We start from the raw sequence: 20519 nt of genomic DNA on the forward strand, positions 1-20519 counted from the left end.
GCAGATTTTGTTTCCATGAAGCCTTAGGTTAATAAATTAGGTTTCAAATGACTTTCTTACTAGTTTGCACTCAGATTGCAAAGATGAACCTTAACTGAGAACCAAACCTGTAATGATACAATGAAGGCTTAAAATAATTATACAGGATTTGAATCAGGTCAGCTGGTTAAACCGAACTCTCATTCACTTACCAGATCCTTCCCATTGTTTCCACCTATTGTAAGGAAAATGCACCTATACTGCCAATGTAATATAAATCACATCATAATATATTAATTTATTACCTTGTAATACAGTGAAAATAATAACTTTGTCATAAATGTAATGTACTTGCTGGTCTTTCATCATAAAAAATATACTTTTTGCATTGCATCGGAACAAAAAAACTTTTGGTTCTACATCTGCATGGTCATTCTTCATGTAGGGTCTATATCGCAAGTAACAGCTGTCTAGAACTATACATTCAATGGTATCTTTGCTAAGGCCAATCCTGTCTTCATCCAATGTACGAAGGAGGTGTTCTTTCAAATAGGATGTTCTTGGACTGTGATTAAGATGGAAAGTCATGGTTGATTATTTTCCCTCCCTAGACTAAGGAAATAGCAAACACCTTCATGAGAGATTTAGAAAGAAAACAAGGCGTGGCTTTTTTCTCCCAAAATTAAACATTTTAATCATAGAATTAATAAAAAATGTGAAAAGGTTGTTTTTTGTTCTCTCCATATCATTCAGCCAAGACCTATGAAGTCTGTTTGTGGTGTTGAAGCATAAATACTGGTGAAGCCTGGGTCCTTTGATCTTATCTCCAAGTCAGGACTTCAACTACCAATGCCTCTCTCATTATACAATGAGAAAAATGGTCTAAAAGCTTCAAGTTTTTTAAACATAGAAAAACTCACAACATTTAAGAATAAAGCACAAAACATTCTTTATTTACTTGGGCTGAATACAATAGTAACACAGATTATAGTGGTGTAGAAGGGCAATATGTATGTGCTCCTTGCAATACAATGATATAGGTCAAAGAAAACCATTATTTATAGGAAAAGAACCAGAGACTGTGGCAGTGCGACTTCTCAATTTGTGCAGATATGGAAAACCACTGAAGACGAGAAACAAAAACTATACAACTGCAGCTGAAACAATTTACTTTAAAATAATAAAGTTGACAAGTTTTGAGGAAATGTAATTCATAGTGCCCTTAATTAGATGCAGTGCAATCCATCAAATTCAATGAATCAAGATGAGCATCAGCCTGTTCTTTTGTCTATAGTAAGGCCAAACTAAATTAATTTTCAATATTATCAGATAATACTCTGCTGTGTCCAATTGTTGACAACTTAAATTTATAATGCACTCTGGACTCAAAAGAAATATTGGAGCACTTTCCAAGGAGAGGTGAACATTGCACAGGAAGTTAAGGGGAGAAGGAGGAGGATGAGGTGAAAGGAAAGAGACCTAAAGCATTGTTGAAGAGAAAGGTTTTTTGGAGGCCTTTCAAAGTAGTAAAGAGACAAAATGACAGAGCAAGAGTCATAAAGGCTGAAAGATCAGTCATCAATGGTGGAATGGAGGAGGTTGAGTTCAGCAATAAGTCAGTCAGAGGACTGAAGAGTGAGCTGCAATGGCTTGAGAAGGCTATTCAAACAGAGAATGATATGGCCAAATGATTTGAAAGTGAGGATGAAGATCTTGAAGTGAATTCACTGGGACACAATGAGCTGCTAGAGCTGGGGACAGATGGGATGATGAGTGGGCAGGCCTTTCATTCAGAAAGACAGGACTCTGTATACACAATTTTACATTAGCTGGAATTTGTGAAGGGTAAGAGTTGGAAGACTGAAGAAGAAAGCACTGGAGTCATCAATCCTCAAGATGACAAAGGGTAGGGATGAGGTTTTTAGCTGTGGAGATATTGAAGTATGGGTTTGAGCAGGAAATATTCTGGAAGTGCAAGCCAGCAGTCATGGCAATAGATGGGATATGTGGCAGAAAGGTCACCTCAGGGTCAGCCTAAGGCTGCATATCATCTTGAGAAAGCAGCTAGCAAGGTTGATGAAGTCCACATCAGTGCCACTGAAGATGCTGGAAAGATCTGAGTGAGACGGATTCAATCTTGAGCTGTGCATTTAAACCTATCCAGTACTTAATTCTGGACAGACGGTTAGACAGATAACAGCAGTCTTGGAAATAGTGTTGGTGGACAGGAATGGTTAGGTGTCATTGTTATACATTGGCAACTGATTCTGGTTAAAAACTGCACAGTATGTGGGATCAGGTGTGGTTTCAGAGGTGATTAAAAGAACAAAAGGATGGTCAAGTGGAGAGATGGAGAAAGCTGAGCAGAAAGCCTTGATTTTGGAAATATAGACGTCCATAGATATCTTGACTTTAGACCCAGAGGTGAAAATAGAGAGTGAGGGCATTGAGGTCAGAGGAGTCAATTTCTAATGGAGATGTGAAGTTTGGGCTGTTCTTACATTCCAGGGTCACCTCGCAGTAAGAAGGAGATTTAGCTGTAACAGGGGAAATTATGCTACTGCTGGAAGTGGTCAAGTCAGTATAAAATATATGCATTCTGATCCATGGACTTGAGTCCATAGATTTGACCGTCATAGGTGATAACATTGGGGCCCAGGGTATCAGAGGTGGAGGCAAGGCAGTATAATCGGAATTCACAGAAGTATTAATATCATTGCAGGTGGTGGATCAGAGGAAAGAGAGTTGGAACCTTCAAACAGCATGGTTGTGGGAGCCAGGAATGTTTTTGTAGAGGGTGGAAAGAGATACTGGAGAGGATAGGGAAGAGCAGGAAGATGCATAGGAAGGAGATGAAGAAGTGATCAGAGTAGGCTCAGTTGGACGTGATTTATGCTGCATATGTGGAGGGTAAAGTTAGTGAGGTGAGGAGGAGATAGGGCAGGGTGAGGTTAAGAACAGGATAAAGTTGCCGAAGATGAATCACATAGTGCAAAGACTGTAAAGTACAGGTTACCCAATCCAGGGCTCAGGTTACAGCCTCACCCTTTCTAGAATTGCGCTCCAGATTACAACAACCTCAAACTGACAACTCTTGCCACAACAAACAAAAAAGCATTAGGTATTTTACTAAATTTCTAAATAAGACAACAACTGGATCAGGCTGGTTTCATCAAAGACAGCAGCTAAAAATAATCAGATAGGTAGACCGAATATTTAAAAGCGACTTGATATTGAATTTAGTTCAATTGAAACAATTTATTTTTGTACTTTCAGACAAATAGAGTGAGATTAGTAAACAGCCGACTTGACTGTCCTTGTCATCTGTACACATTTATTTCTCACATTGTATATACCAGTGCTGTAAGCTGCTGCTTGTAATAGAGATAACCATGGAAACTATTGTACCTCTGTGCACAAATACTACAAAGCTTAAGCTAAAATTCCAGGATGCTTTATCTACATTCTCACTGTCCATCAAGGAGTCATTTTAATAATAGTCTACTTCTAATAATTCAAAGTCACTTTTTGCACTTAATAAAATGGAATTATCTAATAATTTGAATTAAGCAGCATAAACAATGTGACAAAGTGAAAGTTCAGTGCAAACAATGAGTTATCAGATAAGTTGAATTAAGCAACTTTTAATTAAAAGTATTCGACTGTAATGTAAAGGTTGCATTTCTTTTTATGTTTTTTGTTGAATCTAATGTTTACAATTAAACATTGTGAAGGGGGCAGGAATGCAGTTTGTGAAATAAAAAACACTTAACTAAACTACTTTATTTTCCATATTGAAAGAAATTATCTTGAGTATGTTTTTAAACTGCAGTATGAAATGTTGTTATCCTTAAAATGATTCTTATTACATTGGGTTTCTCAGTAATACTGAGCAAGAGGATGCAGATTTGATCACCTTGTTGACTGAGTTTCTGGGACAAAGTTTCGAGTGGGGGAATGGTAAGCAGAGGCTGTGACATCTCCCGATGGAATGCAGGGGGGAACAATTAGCTAGCCTGGAAGGAAACTCACATCAACATACAGACAGCCTTTGGCAGAGGTTTAGAAGCAGGTCAGCTTCCCAAATGGACTGAAGAATAAGTGTTAACTGTTTAATTTGGAAAAATCACACTTTAAAGTTTTCATTTTTGATTGTAATGATAGTTGTTTGGAATTAAATTGCATCTAGGATCAAGGTGCTTGTTGCTTTCACAGACCTCTTGATTCTCTTTTCTCTGATAAATGTAATAGTATAACGGTAAAGGCAGTTACAATCCCATTTGAATATATCCAATGACCCTAACCAGTCTTGCTAAAGTAATGACAAAAGATATTATTGTGGACAATTATACCTTTTTACATTTTTGTCATCTACCCCTTCCAACATCAGGTAAAGCACAGCTAGATGCAGAGTGCTATTTCTGCTGCTGCTGCCTCAAACCCAATTTTTGAACACTCGACTGGACCAGTTTGAATTTTTCCATGCCCCAAACCAGCCACCTGCACTTTTGCACATAGCAAGTTAATGGTCCCAGTCGCAACGGTGTGAGAAAGCACTGAATGGAGGTTACAAAGGGTGAAGTAAAATGGAAAATGGAGTAAGGCTGAACAGCTCAAATGCTCTTCTTGGGTTCTGAGCAGATCTTCAACATACCTCTTGACCAGGGCTGGGGTATGGTTCTGAGAGACCAACAAAAATGAGTATTTATATTACACACACACACATTTATATACACCCTTGACATTCTAGGTAATTTTATAAGGCAGAGGTTCATTTATTAAGAAACATTTTTTATGAAACCATAGTTAAATAGAATGCAATGGGACTTCACAAGGGCAGCCTGTCAGCTTCAGAAATATGTAACTCCTTTTGGGAAGTCAGAAATCTCATCCTGAAATCTGCCTTTTATCGTTTTAATTTTGTTCTGCAATTACCTGGTGCAATTCATTTCGGTTATTTAGGTTTACCGCCATGGTTACCAACTCAAACTTCAGTTCATTTTTTAAATTGCTTAGACGTCTGCCACAGTCTTTACAGTGCCTCTCATCGCACTGTGGTCTTGGGAGCCGAGTCTGTATAAAATGGATCAGCTCCCCTCACCGCGCATTACACAGGATATTAAAAATGATTCAGTTGCATTCGTAAAATAAAATGTAAATAGAGACTGCTGATAGGATTAGATGAAGTAGGGTAGGAGCAGGCTCGTGTGGAGTGTAAACACAGACACAGACCAGTTGGGCTGAACAGCATGTTTCTGTGCTATAAATTCTATGTAATGTGTTTACTTCTTTTAAGAAAGTGTTTCTAAAGCTTGAGTATTTCGACCTTAAACAGAACATTTAATTAAAATGCCTGGTACAACGTCTTATGAGAATACTACCAATAAGGCCCAGTTTTACCAAGATACCCAGTCTGGTGTTTGAAAATCTTTGTTAGTTTACTTCTATATTTGCTCCATATTGCACAACACATATTAGCGGTTCATTAACTATTACCAAGCAATCACAAGGCATGCCCCAGAAACTCTAAACGAAAAGCACGACTCCGACATTATGTTGACTGCTGAACACTGAGCACATTTGCCGTGCAGCATAGAAATGCATTGTCAACGTGATTCTTCACATTTTTGTTCATACAAAATACTTGTGTGACTAATTTAAAGAGGGAAGACAATAAATAAAACACTAACAACATTGCTTTATTAATGGTGTTCACTGATAGACTGAAAAAACAAGGTAACTTTGAAATATTTAATACAGCTGGCCACATTTCCCACCTTTAGCTGTTCCAATAGTATCATAACACTTCCTTTCAATGTAAATTCCATCACTGATTATCTAAGAAATTATATACTTTTTGAAATCAGAATGCTAGCTGTTGCAACATAAAGCATAAAGAGTGGACAGAGCAGAACTGAACTTGCAATTCCAGAGGCAACCTGCATGAGGCCTTTTTTTGACAAAATAGTCTTACCTAAGTACATTGGATCCAATCAAATTAGACAATGCATTAAGAATACTGACTTCTGCCAAAGTCTCCATACAATAATATCAGGCAGGTGAATACTTGTTGATTTTAAGAGTTATATCCCTTACCTTATTACTAACATGAACTCCCATTATCAAAATCATACCGGCCTTCATACATATTCATAGTGCTTTTCAGGATATAACAGCCACTGTTTCACCTACAAGAAATTATGAGACCTACTTTCCTATGCTTTGTGCCCTGAGAACAATTAAGTTCCCAGGGGAAAAGCAGAATAGGAGCAGAGATCTGTATTGCCAAATATCCACACCTCATCTGCATTTCCTCGGGATTCATTGGGAATTGCCCGAGAAGAGTGAAAGGGGTTAGAGCGCGTATGCATGAAAATCCTATGCAATTGAGGCAAGAGGAATGAAATGGTGCCTAATTTTTATTTGTCAATGCTGGGCGACTTTCCATTTCCAGAGCTCTTAAGCTCGCAGAAGTTCAACTTTCCTCACCTCCTTCCAGATACAGTGTGCTGCCGGGAGTGAGAGAGGGGAAGACAATAGGCTGATCTGAAACTAGAAATACAGACAAGCTCAAGTCATTCAGGCAGGGAATACTTTGGGGGAGCGGTGGGGAGGGAAATCAGCCCTTAGAAAAATGTGCAGGAAATGCATAGCAGGATGATTAGCACCTGAAAGAGAAAGCTCAATGTTTAGGTGGGTCTCTTCATTTGGAAGCAGGGTTACATTTGAAATAGTCTTTCTCTTCTGGTTGTTAACTTACCTGCTGTGTATTTCCAGCATTTATTGTCATTATTTCGTACACAAGGCATTAACAATGTACAATCGTTAGATTCAAATTTTCATCCAGATGCATCAGCAGAAATCATAGTGATTTTATGCAATCGTTAAAAATTTGCCATGTTTGTGGGAGTGATTAATTCCACAATCTTAGCAGGGAACCACACTCACAGGGAGGATGGGTGGAGAAAGGGCGAGAGAATTGTCTTTCTTAAATGATATCATTAAAAGTCATTGGGGTAGATTTTTGACTTCACGCCCTGGGTGGCAATCTGTTGGGGCAGATTGCCCGGCCTTTATTGAACACACCTGATTTTTATTTCATTTATTTCAATATAATTGCAGTGTAAATATAGCCTAAATCCAGAGTTAGACTTAACCGGACACTGGTGGGTGATTGAGTGAGCCTCCCTGGAGGAGTGAGTCTTACTCGCCTTGATTTTGGAGTCAGTTCAAGGCTTAACACCCAATTACTATACACAAATTTAGCTTTGGGGCAAAGCCAAAACTGCTTCGCACACATGCTAATGTTGAGTGTAAATGCACCCTTAAAAACATTGGGGTATAAATTCATCTTGGACAGGAATGCAAATTGGCCAATGATGTATCGGCAGATTGTTTTGCACTGAACCTAATTCTCTTTTCCATTGACTACATGGAACAGAATATTGAGCAGAATGTAAGCCAGGCTGCTGCCTTGCTATTGTTCATTTTCTGTTACCGGCCAAGACAAATTTATACCCCACTGTGTTTAGAAATACTGAAGCCAATGGAACAAGACTACAAGGTCTGATTAGATTAAATGCATAAAGTACAAAATATAGAAAATTCACTCAAAATCTACAACAAGCACCTGCTGATAAATTAAAAATGCTAATTAAATGGTTGAAGAAACATAGTATTGTCCAGGGGTATATTATGGGGTATATTATCCAGTGTTCATTGTTGCATTATACTTACATTTTTTCTCTATAAACACAAGTATGTATAATCTTTAGGTACAGTGTGAATTGTTGGCTTTACTTCTTTGAATATTTCATAGTAATATTCAGTGAAAGATGTCTGAAAAATATCCTCCAGTTGTTCTATAAGCTGACTGCAAACTCACTATTGTAAGGGGCTCTTTGCTCTCTTTCCTCTCATTGAAATGAATAAATAAATTTTGAGCTTTGCAAAGGGAGGCAGACAAAACTAATTTATATGGAAAAGGGAACTATCTGGAACACAGATAGGAAAAAGTTGTACCACTTACGCCTACTGTATTCTTTAACTTGTTAAAACACTTAAAAAATTTAGTCTAATGTGACATATTCTCATGCTTGGTTTCAACTGAATCTATGTTATATTTTATACACATAAACAAATAGTCATTCTTCCTAACTAAACTGGATCAGTTTTCCTACCCATTCAGAACCATTCCAAACCAGATCTTTGGCAGGTGCACTGCAGCATTTTTTAAAGACTGTATCACATTTTTAAACATGATTTTTTTTTTTACTGAGTGGTGATATATATTTGTTCAGAAATTATACTTTGTAACATTGTTGGATCAATTGCTTTGTGCGCTATTTTAATAGCGACAGTAACCTGTTCAAACTAAACAGGTAACTGCCTCGATTAAAATAATAAGCAGAATAATTATATACTGCCCCATCCTAAGCTAATCTGTCACTGTGTAATTTCTAGGCTGTTAACTGCTGATCAGTTGGGAATGATATGAAAAACTGGCCCACTAATTCATAAGCATTTGAAATAGTCATTCCATGACTCTCTTCATGTTCCAAATGCACTATATGAAAAGGACTGACCTGGTACTAAGGGTATCTGTGCAAGTGACAATTCGTAACATTAAGGCAGGTATGGACACAAGTAACAATGTGATACACAAAATACCCGAGCCATAATCCAACATTCCTTGTTTTGTTTTCAATACAAATCAATGAAATAATACATTAATGGCTGCTACAAAGCTAGATATTTTACCAGCCCTCCACTAAGCTGAGCTGCTGACTTCAAAGAATATTTTTTTCCCTTCATTTATTCTTGTATATTTCCGTCTGACATGACTCTTATGTATAGCAGCTGAACATACATCCTTTCAACTGCAGCACACAGTGTAAAAGGTTTCAAGCAATGAAGTCCAAAGCATAACTTTGTGTACAAACCAGCTCCATATTAATCCCTCTGCTCCCCCCACCCACAAACCCATGCTTTCACAGTGCAAGGCAGAGAACACTGGTTGTTGCACTTTGCTCAGAGTAACATGGCTAAATATTTAAATCAGTTTCCAAAGCACAGTATTCAAATTATTTAGAAAAGAAAAAAGTTGTCCAACTCAATGCAATATCTAATCTATTATAATTCTAGAAAGATCAGAGTAATTTATTATCTAACAAGAGATGATATGACTGTGGTTCGTTTTTATTAAGGAAATCACAATAGAATTCTCAGGTCAAAATCCTAGTAACTTTTGTGTGGATAGCAATTTCTCAGACCTCACACTGGTTATCTGCTGTATGACAGGTACTTTTCGGAGGTTTTTTTTTAACTTCTGCAATGCTTTCCCCACAAAATATTACACTGATATTTAGCCTCTGCAGTCGCCCTGTTTCTAACATGCATTGCGTGGCTTAGAAGAGGCGAGCTTTTTTCTTAAGCTCATTGCGCTTCCAAAGTGGTAACCTGTCAAACTCCTGGATGGTCATATTAAACAGCTGGTAAAAAACTTCCGGGGTCAGATGACGCTAAAGGAATCAAAGATAAATAAAAAAAGCAGTTGGTTATTAAATTTTATTTGTAATGAAATCCAACAATATTAAAGTTATATTTATTCATCTATAATTAGAGATTTATTTTCTCCCTTTTTTATTATACTCTTTCCATCATTTTCTTTCATCACAGACCAATTGGATGCCATTCTCTACCTCATAGGAACATAGGAGCAGGAGTTGGCCATTCAGCCCATCGAGCCTGCACCGCCATTCAATATGATCATGGCTGATCATCCACTTCAATGCCTTTTTCCCACAATATCCTCATATCCCCTTATGTCATTGTATTTAGAAATCTGTCAATCTCTGCTTTAAACATACTAAATGACTGAGCTTCTGGGATAGAGAATTTCAAAGATTCACAACCCTCTGGGAAAATAACTTTTTCCTTATCTCTGTCCTAAGTGGCTTTCCCCTTGTTCTGAAATTGTGTCCCCTGGTTCCAGACTCCCCAACCAGGGGAAACATCTTAGCTGTATCTACCCTGTCTGTCACTTTAAGTATTTTGTAGGTTTCAAGAACAAAGAACACTGAACAAAGAACAGTACAGCACAGGAACAGGCTATTCGGCCCTTCAAGCCTGCGCCGATCTTGATGCCTGCCTAATCTAAAACCTTCTGCACTTCCGGGGACCGTATCCCTCTATTCCCATCCTATTCATGTATTTGTCAAGATGCCTCTTAAACTTCATTATCGTACCTGCTTCCACCACCTCCCCCGGCAGCAAATTCCAGGCACTCACCACCCTCTGTGTAAAGAACTTGCCCGCACATCCCCTCTAAACTTTGCCCCTCTCACCTTAAACCTATGTTCCCTAGTAACGGACTCTTCCACCCTGGGAAAAAGCTTCTGACTATCCACTCTGTCCATGCCTCTCATAACTTTGTAAACCTCTATCATGTCACCCCTCCACCTCCGTCGTTGCAGTGAAAACAATCAGAGTTTATCCAACCTCTCCTCATAGCTAATGCCCTCCAGACCAGGCAACATCCTGGTAAACCTCTTCTGTACCCTCTCCAAAGCCTCTACGTCCTTCTGGTAGTGTGGCGACCAGAATTGCACGCAGTATTCTAAGTGTGGCCTAACTAAAGTTCTGTACAGCTGCAGCACGACTTGCCAATTTTTATACTCTATGCCCCGACCAATGAAGGCAAGCATGCCGTATGCCTTCTTGACTACCTTATCCACCTGCGTTGCCACTTTCAGTGACCTGTGGACCTGTACGCCCAGATCTCTCTGCCTGTTAATACTCCTAAGGGTTCTGCCATTTACTGTATACTTCCCACCTGCATTAGATCTTCCAAAATGCATTACCTCACATTTGTCCGGATTAAACTCCATCTGCCATTTCTCCGCCCAAGTCTCCAACCGATCTAAATCCTGCTGTATCCTCTGACAATCCTCATCACTGTCCGCAACTCCACCAACCTTCGTGTCGTCCGCAAACTTCAGACCAAGCTACATTTTCTAATGTAATCAGACCAGCTACATTTTCCTCCAGATCATTTATATATACTACAAAGAGCAAAGGTCCCAGCACTGATCCCTGCGGAACACCACTAGTCACATCCCTCCATTCAGAAAAACACCCATCCACTGCTACCCTCTGTCTTCTATGACCGAGCCAGTTCTGTATCCATCTTGCCAGCTCACCTCTGATCCCGTGTGACTTCACCTTTTGTACCAGTCTGCCATGCGGGACCTTGTCAAAGGCTTTACTGAAGTCCATACAGATAACATCCACTGCCCTTCCTTCATCAATCATCTTTGTCACTTCCTCAAAAAACTGAATCAAATTAGTGAGACACGACCTCCCCTTCGCAAAACCATGCTGTCTCTCGCTAATAAGTTTATTTGTGTCCAAATGGGAGTAAATCCTGTCCCGAAGAATCCTCTCTAATAATTTCCCTACCACTGACGTAAGGCTCACCGGCCTATAATTTCCTGGATTATCCTTGCTACCCTTCTTAAACAAAGGAACAACATTGGCTATTCTCCAGTCCTCTGGGACCTCACCTGTAGCCAATGAGGATGCAAAGATTTCTGTCAAGGCCCAGCAATTTCTTCCCTTGCCTCCCTTTGTATTCTGGGGTAGATCCCATCAGGCCCTGGGGACCTATCTACCTTAATGCTTTGCAAATGAGATCACCTCTCATTCTTCGAAACTCTAGAGAATACAGGCCCAGTTTTCCCAATCTTTCTTCATAAGACAGTCCCGCCATCCCGGGAACAAGTCTGGTGAACCTTCGTTGCATTCCCTCTATGGTAATAATATTGTTGCTAAGGTAAGGAGACCAAAATTGCACACAGTATTCCAGCTTTGGTCTAACCAAGGTTCTATACAATTGAAGCAAGACTTCACTACTCCTGTACTCAAATCCTCTTGCGATAAAGTCTAACATACTATTAGCCTTCTTAATTGCTTTCTGCACCTGCATGTTAACTTTCAGTGACTTAATGACAAGGACACCCAGGTCCCTTTGTACATCTACACTTTCTAATCTCTTACTATTTAAGAAATACTCTGCACATCTGTTCCTCCTGCCAAAGTGGATAACCACACATTTTTCCACATTATATTCCATCTGCCACATTCTTGCCCACTCACTAAGTCTGTCCAAATCCCCTTGAAGCTGCTTTGCACCTTCCTCACAACATACATTTCCACCTAGTTTTGTGTCATCCGGGCACTTGGAAATATTACATTTGGTCCCCACATCCAAATCATTGATTTATATTGTGAACAGCTAGGGCCCAACCACTGATCCCTGCGGTACCCCACTAGTCACAGCCTGCCAATGTGAGAATGTCCCAAGAATACCCCAATGCCATTTTATCTGATATTTTAAGTATTCTGTTCAGTTTTGGCCATTGAGACACGTGGAGTTGGGGAAATGGTGCAGAGATTCACATAATTGATCTGTAGTGTCAGAGGACTGAGTTATGAGGCAGGCCGGAAAAGGAGGCAGGTGAGAGGAGAGGATTTTGTAGATGATATTAAGCAGAGTAGAAAAAGGTAAATTCAGAATGCTACTTTCAGTTAAATCACAACTGCGGGAACAAGTTCAGGATTGAAATCAGGAAATACACTTCCAGTAAAGAATGATTAATAGCCAGAATGATTTTCCTGCTAAAACGGAGGCCAAATCTCTGGCATAATCCAAAAGGCAATTAAAATACTGTGATGTGGGTACTGTAGATTTCCGTGGTGGTAGTACAGAAAGGTTGCCTTCATCTGTACTTATCTTTGTGATACTGAACATTTAGTGCCTCACCCTGATATAAAACACACATGTGCAGAACTGAAGATATAAAATGCATCAACTGGTTGCACTGCACCACCCTTAAATTCTTTCTTAAAGAGTCCAGTGAATCAAGATTCTTTTCATCCATATTTGAAAGATGGAACTTTACATGCTAGGAGAGTTTATTAGTTTAGGATCAAATGCTCTTTCTAAGTTGTAAATAATACTTTTTATTTCCCAATTCTTTCATGGGTGGACTGTGCTCTTACCTCCAGTCTTGTTCTGTCTACATCTCTTGGTAATTTGCTGCGTCCCCTGTTGGTCACTGAAAGCACTTGATAAGGATAAATCTGTGCAGTGGAAGAAAAATAATGTCAGTAAGGGAAACTCAACATGATCTACTCATCTCCATCAAGTATCATGCATCTTTGTTGGACTTTATCATTATACTCTATAAGATATGACAAACTAAACTATCTAATCACAAGCCTCAACAAATGAATGCAGGTACCAGAGCAGCTACAATTTATTATTTATTCAGCTTAAAAATGAATATAAAAACTCATAAAACTATTGAATATAAATAAAATGTGGCACTGTATTTCCTCTACTGAAGAGACTTTTGAATCAGTTTAGGAATTACACAGCATTCAAATCAAGTGAGTTTTCCTTTAAAACTGTGCTCCCTCCAGTTTTTAAAGAAACAGAATCTGCTATCTTTGTGAGGACATAGAGCTTCACTTAACATTAAGGTTTAAAAGAGTGAGGGATTATGCCTGCAGTGAAACTACAGTCACAGATCAGTAACTGTAGGGTTCATCGAGAAGACATAAGTCATACTTCCAGCTGCACCTTGCACTGAATTTGGTGACAAGGAGCTCTGCGCATTTGTGTTCAGATGCAAGCAAAGAGATTTGTTTCTCAGGCAATTTATCAATGATGTTAGGAGAGCAGTATCAACTTTGTGCTAATATTAAAAACATTTTTTTTGTATAATTCCAAAGACAAACTTCAATGTGGCCTTGTACTGGCCCTGTTACAAACCCCTAGCAGAGTAAGACTACACATTGGAGGAGATCTGATTATTGCTCTCTTTATTGTGCTTGGGAGTACGATCGGCGAGCTTACTCCCAAGTTACACTGCCACCGCTGGGTTAATGTACAAAGAACTGCTTTGCATCAGTGCAAAAGTGGCAATATAATTTAGCAGTCAGTTTGATGGTCTAACTCCCTATTGCACTAAGGCAAGTGATGAATTGTTTAACCTAATCGCTTCAGTGACGTAGAGCAAAGTTTTTCCAAAGGGCTATGAATTCAAATATGAGCCCTGATTAAAATTCAAACTAACTTGCTTTTATTGGGCAAATCCTGAGAGTTCTTAATGTAAAATAAATATAGTTCTCCATCTCAAAAGGGAGGGAAGCATTGGAAAACGGTTCCTGATCTTACCTACAGATGTCTATTGCCTTGACTTGGACAGCCACCTGAGTTTGTTGAAATGAATGGGACAGAATGACTCAACAGTAGTGAATTCAAGAGGTTGGCACTGGGTACATTTGCTTTCCATTCACCCTCACCCCCTTCCCCACAGTCAAGGCCACCTTTTTGGAGAAAATTGTTTTCATCTGGGAGATTCCAGGTGACAGCAATGGGAGTACTAATGCCAGGGATACATTGCGTTCAATAGTGGAGGAACCAGATAAATTATCCCAGTTTCATAGCACCCATCTGAGAGCTGACAAAATTAATTGTACATTAATGTGATTTCGGGTCTTGATTCAGAATCTACACTAATAGGAGATAAGCATAATATCTATTAAGCAATCAGGCCATCCGTGCCAATTAATTTGCTTTCAAACTTATTTTACTACTCTATTTTCAACACGTTTTCTCCCCTTGCAGACTGGTTTGTCTCCATTCATACCCTGCCAGCTGTGAGGTAAAATTGAATAGCTATTTCTAAAAGTGATGTACAAATCTAACCAACTTACCACTAGAAAGGGTGACATGGTGGTGCAGTGCAGTGCATTGAAGTGCTGACACAATAAAATGATGTGGGCTCATTCTCATGACTGACAATACAGTTTTAAGTTTGCAGTCTTGCCTGTGATATCAGGAGTCATTCTAAGCAGAGACTACACACTTTCTCCACAGGAAGAATGGAAAACTGGATGGGAAATTATCCCAGTTGCTCTTGTACACCTATCAGCAGCTGGTTCAAGAGGAGCACTGATAATAGTGTGAAAGTAAGCCAAATTATCTGGGAAGTGCTATTTGAATTTTCTTTTTACTTTGGCTATTTTTATCATTTGCAATAAGCTCATTTTTATTTCTTATTTGCCCATACTTTCAGTGAAGACTGATTTCTATAGACTTGCCTTTGGCTCCAGCATGTTAGGCATTGAAACTCCCCTGTCCATCCTTGGTCCCTGCACAGTTCCCTCCTGTGTGGGCTGCGAGAGATAGCGAGAGAAATAAAGATGGTATGTCAGTTACAGAAGCTCAAAATGCATGCGTCAGTATATTTATACAGAATTATACTAGACTTCAGGGAACTAAGATGCATTTGGTTAAAATAAACATTGCAAAACAAATATAGATAACACAGTACTCTTACTCCAATTTTGACACAGAATGAAAGGAATGATTAACCGAGCATTATTCTATGCAATCTCCAGTCTTTCATATCAGGTACAGTGTTGAAACATTAACTGATGTTTTTATGTATTTACTAATTAAAATAGCACTATCTGAATTGCTGTATTATAGATAATAAAAGGTAAGATAGCTAACTTTGGATTTGTGTTGCATTTACAGTATAACTGTAGCATCATTGTAAATTGAAGCTGTTTAGGAACATAAGAGCAGGAGTAGGCCATTCAGCCTATCGATGATCTTCCACTTCAATACCTTTTTCCCATACTATCCTCATATCCCCTCATGTCATTTGCATTTAGAAATCTGTCACTTTCTGCTTTAAACATATTCAATGACTGATTTTCTACAGCCCTCTGGTGTAGAGAATTCCAAAGACTCACAACCCTCTGAGGAAAGAAATTTCTCTTCATCTCTGTCCTAAGTGGCTTCTCCCTTGTTTTGAAATCTCTCTACACCTCCATGCCCCACTAGGACGGTTTGAGGGCTCTCCGCTTCTTCCTTGAACAGAGGCCCAACCAGTCCCCATACACCACCACCCTCCTCCGCCTGGCTGAACTTGTTCTCACATTGAACAACTTCTCCTGCAACTCCACTCATTTCCTTCAAGTAAAAGATGTTGCTATGGGTACCCGCATGGTCCTAGTTACGCCTGTCTTTTTGTGGGATATGTTGAACATTTCTTGTTCCAGTCCTACTCAGGCCCCCTCCCCCATCTCTTTTTTCTGTACATTGATGACTGTATCGGTGCTGTTTCCTGCTCCCGCCCGGAACTGGAAAACTGTCAACTTTGCTTCTAATTTCCACCCTTCTCTCACCTTTACATGGTCCATCTCCGACACTTCCCTTCCCTTCCCTTCCTCGACTTCTCTGTCTCCATCTCTGGGGATAGGCTGTCTACTAACATTCATTATAAGCCCACCGACTCCCACATCTACCTTGACTACACGTCTTCACACCCAGCCTCCTGTAAGGACTCCATTTCATTCTCCCAGTTTCTCCGTCTCCGATGCATCTGCTCTGATGATGCAACCTTCCATGACAGCGCCTCTGATATGTCTTCCTTTTTCCTCAACCAAGGAATCACCCCCACTGTGGTTGACAGGGCCGTCAACTGTGTCCAGCCCATTTTCCGCACCTCTACCCTCACCCCTTCCCCTCCCTCACAGAACCATGACATGGTTCCCCTTGTCCTCACTTTCCTCCCCACCAGCCTCCGCATCCAAAGGATTATCCTCCGCCATTTCCGCCACGCCTAGCAGATGCCGCTACCAAATGCATCTTCCCCTCCCCTTCCCCGTCAGCAGTCCGAAGGGATTGCTCCCTCCGCAACACCCTGGTCCACTCCTCCATTACCCCTACCACCTCGTCCCCTTCCCAAGGCACCTTCCCCTGCAATCGCAGGAAGTGTAATACCTGCCCATTTACCTCCTCTCTCCTTACTATCCAAGGGCCCAAACATTCCTTTCAGGTGAAGCAGTGATTTACTTGTACTTCTTTCAAGTTAGTATACTGTATTCGCTGCTCACAATGTGGTCTGCTCTACATTGGGGAGACCATGCTGCCAGACCTGCTGAGTATTTCCAGCATTTCTTGTTTTTATTTCAGATTTCCAGCATCTGCAGTATTTTGCTTTTATTATTTGAAATTATGTCCTTGGTTCGAGACTCCCTAACAAGGGGAAACATCTTAGCTGTACCCACACTGTCTATCCCTTTAAGTATTTTGTAGGTTTCAATGAAATCACCTCTCATTCTTCGAAACTCTAGAGAATACAGGCCCAGTTTCCCCAATCTCTCTTCATATGACAGTCCCGTCATCCCGGGAACAAGTCTGCTGAGCCTTCGTTGCACTCCCTTTATGGCAGTAATATCCTTCCTAAAGTAAGAGGACCAAAATTGCACACAGTACTCCAGGTGCGGTCTAACCAAGGTTCTATACAATTGAATCAAGACTTCACTACTCCTGTACTCAAATCCTCTTGCGATAAAGGCGAACATACCATTAGCCTTCTTAATTGCTTGCTGCATCTGCATATTAGCTTTCAGTGACTTATTGACAAGGATACCCAGATCCCATTGTACATCTACACTTTCTAATCTCTTACTATTTAAGAAATACTCTGCACATCTATTCCTCCTACCAAAGTGGATAACCTCACATTTTTCCACATTATATTCCATCTGCCACTTTCTTACCCACTCGCTAAGTCTGTCCAAATCCCCTTGAAGCTGCTTTGCATCTTCCTCACAACACACATTCCCACCTAGTTTTGTGTAATTTGCGAACTAGGAAATACTACATTTGGTCCCCACATCCAAATCATTGATTTATATTGTGAACAGCTGGGGCCCAAGCACTGATCCCTGCGGTACCCCACTAGTCACAGCTTGCCAAAACAAGAATGACCCGTTTATTCCTACTCTCTGCTTTCTGACTGTTAACCAATCCTTAATCCATGCCAGTATATTAGCTTCTAGCCCATCTGCTTTAATTTTGCTAACCAACCTCCTGTGGGGAACTTTATCAAAAGCCTTCTGAAAATCCAAGTATACCACGTCCACCGACTCTCCTTTCTCAATTATGTTAGTAACATCCTCAGAAAACTCCAACAGGTTCGTCAAACATGATTTCCCATTCATAAATCCATGTTGACTATGCCCAATCAGATCATTATTATCCAAGTGTATATTTATCACATCCTTTAGATCCTGTTTTGCAATGGTCTACAATTGCAATATAAATGAACTCTCCGATGCAATCCAAACCTCTCAGTTTTGCCAACAAGTCTCCTTTTTCCATTGATGTCAAAGAAAATGTTAACTTCAATTGTATGAATATCTTTAAGGAACAATATTTGATATTTTTTCAGAAATGCTTGGGTAAGCTCAACAAATTTGGTGAGGTTAGTTCACATGATTCTCCTCCACCCATCCTATAAACTAACCTTCTGAACCATAGCTTATTTGAATACTATATACTGAGATGTCACTTGGAGTCAACAGTAGGGGCAGCTGGTCTACTATTACAGTGTTTGTTTTAAGAGTAGCAAAAAGTATCAACAAAATTATGGGTTAATGTCCAAAGTTTTAAAAAAATGAAAAATATGACGTGAATTTTTTTCAAAAGAGTAACGACTGACTGTGTGTATGTTTGGACTATTAATTTGAGGAAGAACCACAAATAAGACTGACAGACTCAAGCTTTACTCTTATCCTGGCTTAGTCTCCATGAAGTAGGTGTGTGGGCATTTGTATATCATTACTCAAATAAAACATTAAAATACTGGCTCAGTCATTACATCTGGAACAGCCAAAAATGTTGGTATATTTTGATAATACAGTTGACTTTTGCTTAATACTTTGAAACAAAAATTTCTACCCATCATTCATTGCTGTCTCTTGCTTATAACTAAAATGCCCTAATGAAAATGAAAATGCTTAAATTTTATTACAACTTAACGAGCCTGAGAATCATTACAAAACATCCTAGACTGGTACCTAGATCATTTAAAATCATATTAATTACATTAGATTATGCATCTCTTTTGATGCTCAAAACATTGTAATTGAGAAACATTAGGACATGTAAAAAGATAGCCTTTCCCTTTTGTGGTCAACATATTATTGAGGTTCCTAATGACATCAACATACCAGGGTTTCTGGAAAAAAAAAGAAAAGGAAAATTATTACTTTGGTCATCAATGGCACACTTTGAGACACATTATTATTGTTTCTCTAATTATCCTGATGAAAATTTACAAATGAATGTATTACACTGACTCAGTTCTGCTAACAAGGATATACTTGTCTCTATGTATGTCTCCATCGATAAGGTGATGAGTGGTGTGCACAGAGGTTCCTGCCACAATCACTATTAATACTGCTCCATATCCAACAACATGTTATAGCAGGGATAAGGAAGCCACACCCACTTCTGCCAGCCACTCTGCCATCCAATCAGACCAAGGGTTGAAAAGGATTCTGAGCTGTATAAAGTTTAGAGGCAGTTCAGCTGTAAGCATTCCACCTCCACTCAGCTGTCAACGCTGCCTATGCCAAATTCATTTTGATAAAACTCATCTTTTCTATCAAATTGTAGTGCAGTAAAGTAAGCTTTAGGCATGTTTGTTTATTTTTAAGGTTATACTAGTTCCTAAAATAAACTCGTGTTTATTAACTGATAAGTTCCTTAAGTGATCCTGGATCTCATTTCAGTTTTCCAATGTTCTTTTTTCACCTCTCCCCTAAGGTGCTGACTCAGGTCTGGCTAATTAATTCACATGAAATCATTCTGTTCAATGCCGAATAGGGGTGTTAACCCATTGAAAATCAACAGTTTAGCACTCATATTAAAATAACAGACAAAGAAATTTCTTACAAATGGATTAAGCATTTGAACACTCGTTTTTAAAGAGCTCAATCTGAATTATTGATATGTGAGTCCAGGTAATGAGTACTGGTGGGCTATTCAACCGTGGGTAATTACAGCCATCTATAATGTGGTCCTCATCCAACATCTACAAACATGAACGTTTCAGCAGGACTCACTGAATAGTGACCAAGGGTAGGGATCCTGACTGATTTTATTCCTCTTCTACGTCTGCTTAGCTGAGAATCTTGTTATTCTAATTTCCTGCAACACTGAGCAGGAGCCACAGTCTGTTCTGCTTCCAGCTGCTAGGTGGCAGTGCCAAACTGTACTCTGTACGAATAAAGAGAAACCCTGAGGCTTTCACAGGGAATTCCAAGGAACTACAGCTACAACCTCTGACACACGCTTCAAGAATAAAATGGCACGTAATGCTAATTGTTTCGAGATTTTCCCCGAAAGTCATGAGCAACAAACTTTAAAAAGGCAATGGTATGAATATGTGCTGGTCATAAATTGAAATCCAGAAGAAATCATCATCTAAACCATAGGATTTTATAAATCAGTGAGAATCTGTGTGAAAACCAGGAATGTTAATGAAATCCATTTGTTACAGAAAACAGAATAACATTTTCATTGGAACAATGTGAGGCACAGCATGCTGCAGGAATGGTGGGACTGATATCTGGGGCAGGACCAAGCAAAAACACTTTCTTGAAAG

At 39.4% G+C, this 20519-nt stretch overlaps 1 protein-coding gene across 1 annotated transcript in view; it reads right to left on the reverse strand.

Annotated features, from left to right (window-relative positions):
* Positions 1-5657: 5657 nt before the first annotated feature.
* ablim1b (actin binding LIM protein 1b) overlaps positions 5658-20519 on the reverse strand; it is a 497169-nt gene continuing 482307 nt past the window's right edge. The window contains exons 20-23 of the mRNA XM_068052960.1: positions 19081-19088; positions 15151-15225; positions 13042-13122; positions 5658-9500 (exon numbers count right to left, since the gene is read on the reverse strand). Of these exons, the coding sequence (XP_067909061.1) occupies positions 9387-9500; positions 13042-13122; positions 15151-15225; positions 19081-19088 (278 nt within the window). The 3' untranslated portion in view covers positions 5658-9386. The remainder of the gene's footprint in view (positions 9501-13041; positions 13123-15150; positions 15226-19080; positions 19089-20519) is intronic.

The sequence above is a fragment of the Heterodontus francisci genome, chromosome 20, assembly GCF_036365525.1.
Source record: "Heterodontus francisci isolate sHetFra1 chromosome 20, sHetFra1.hap1, whole genome shotgun sequence".
Lineage (NCBI taxonomy): Eukaryota > Metazoa > Chordata > Chondrichthyes > Heterodontiformes > Heterodontidae > Heterodontus > Heterodontus francisci.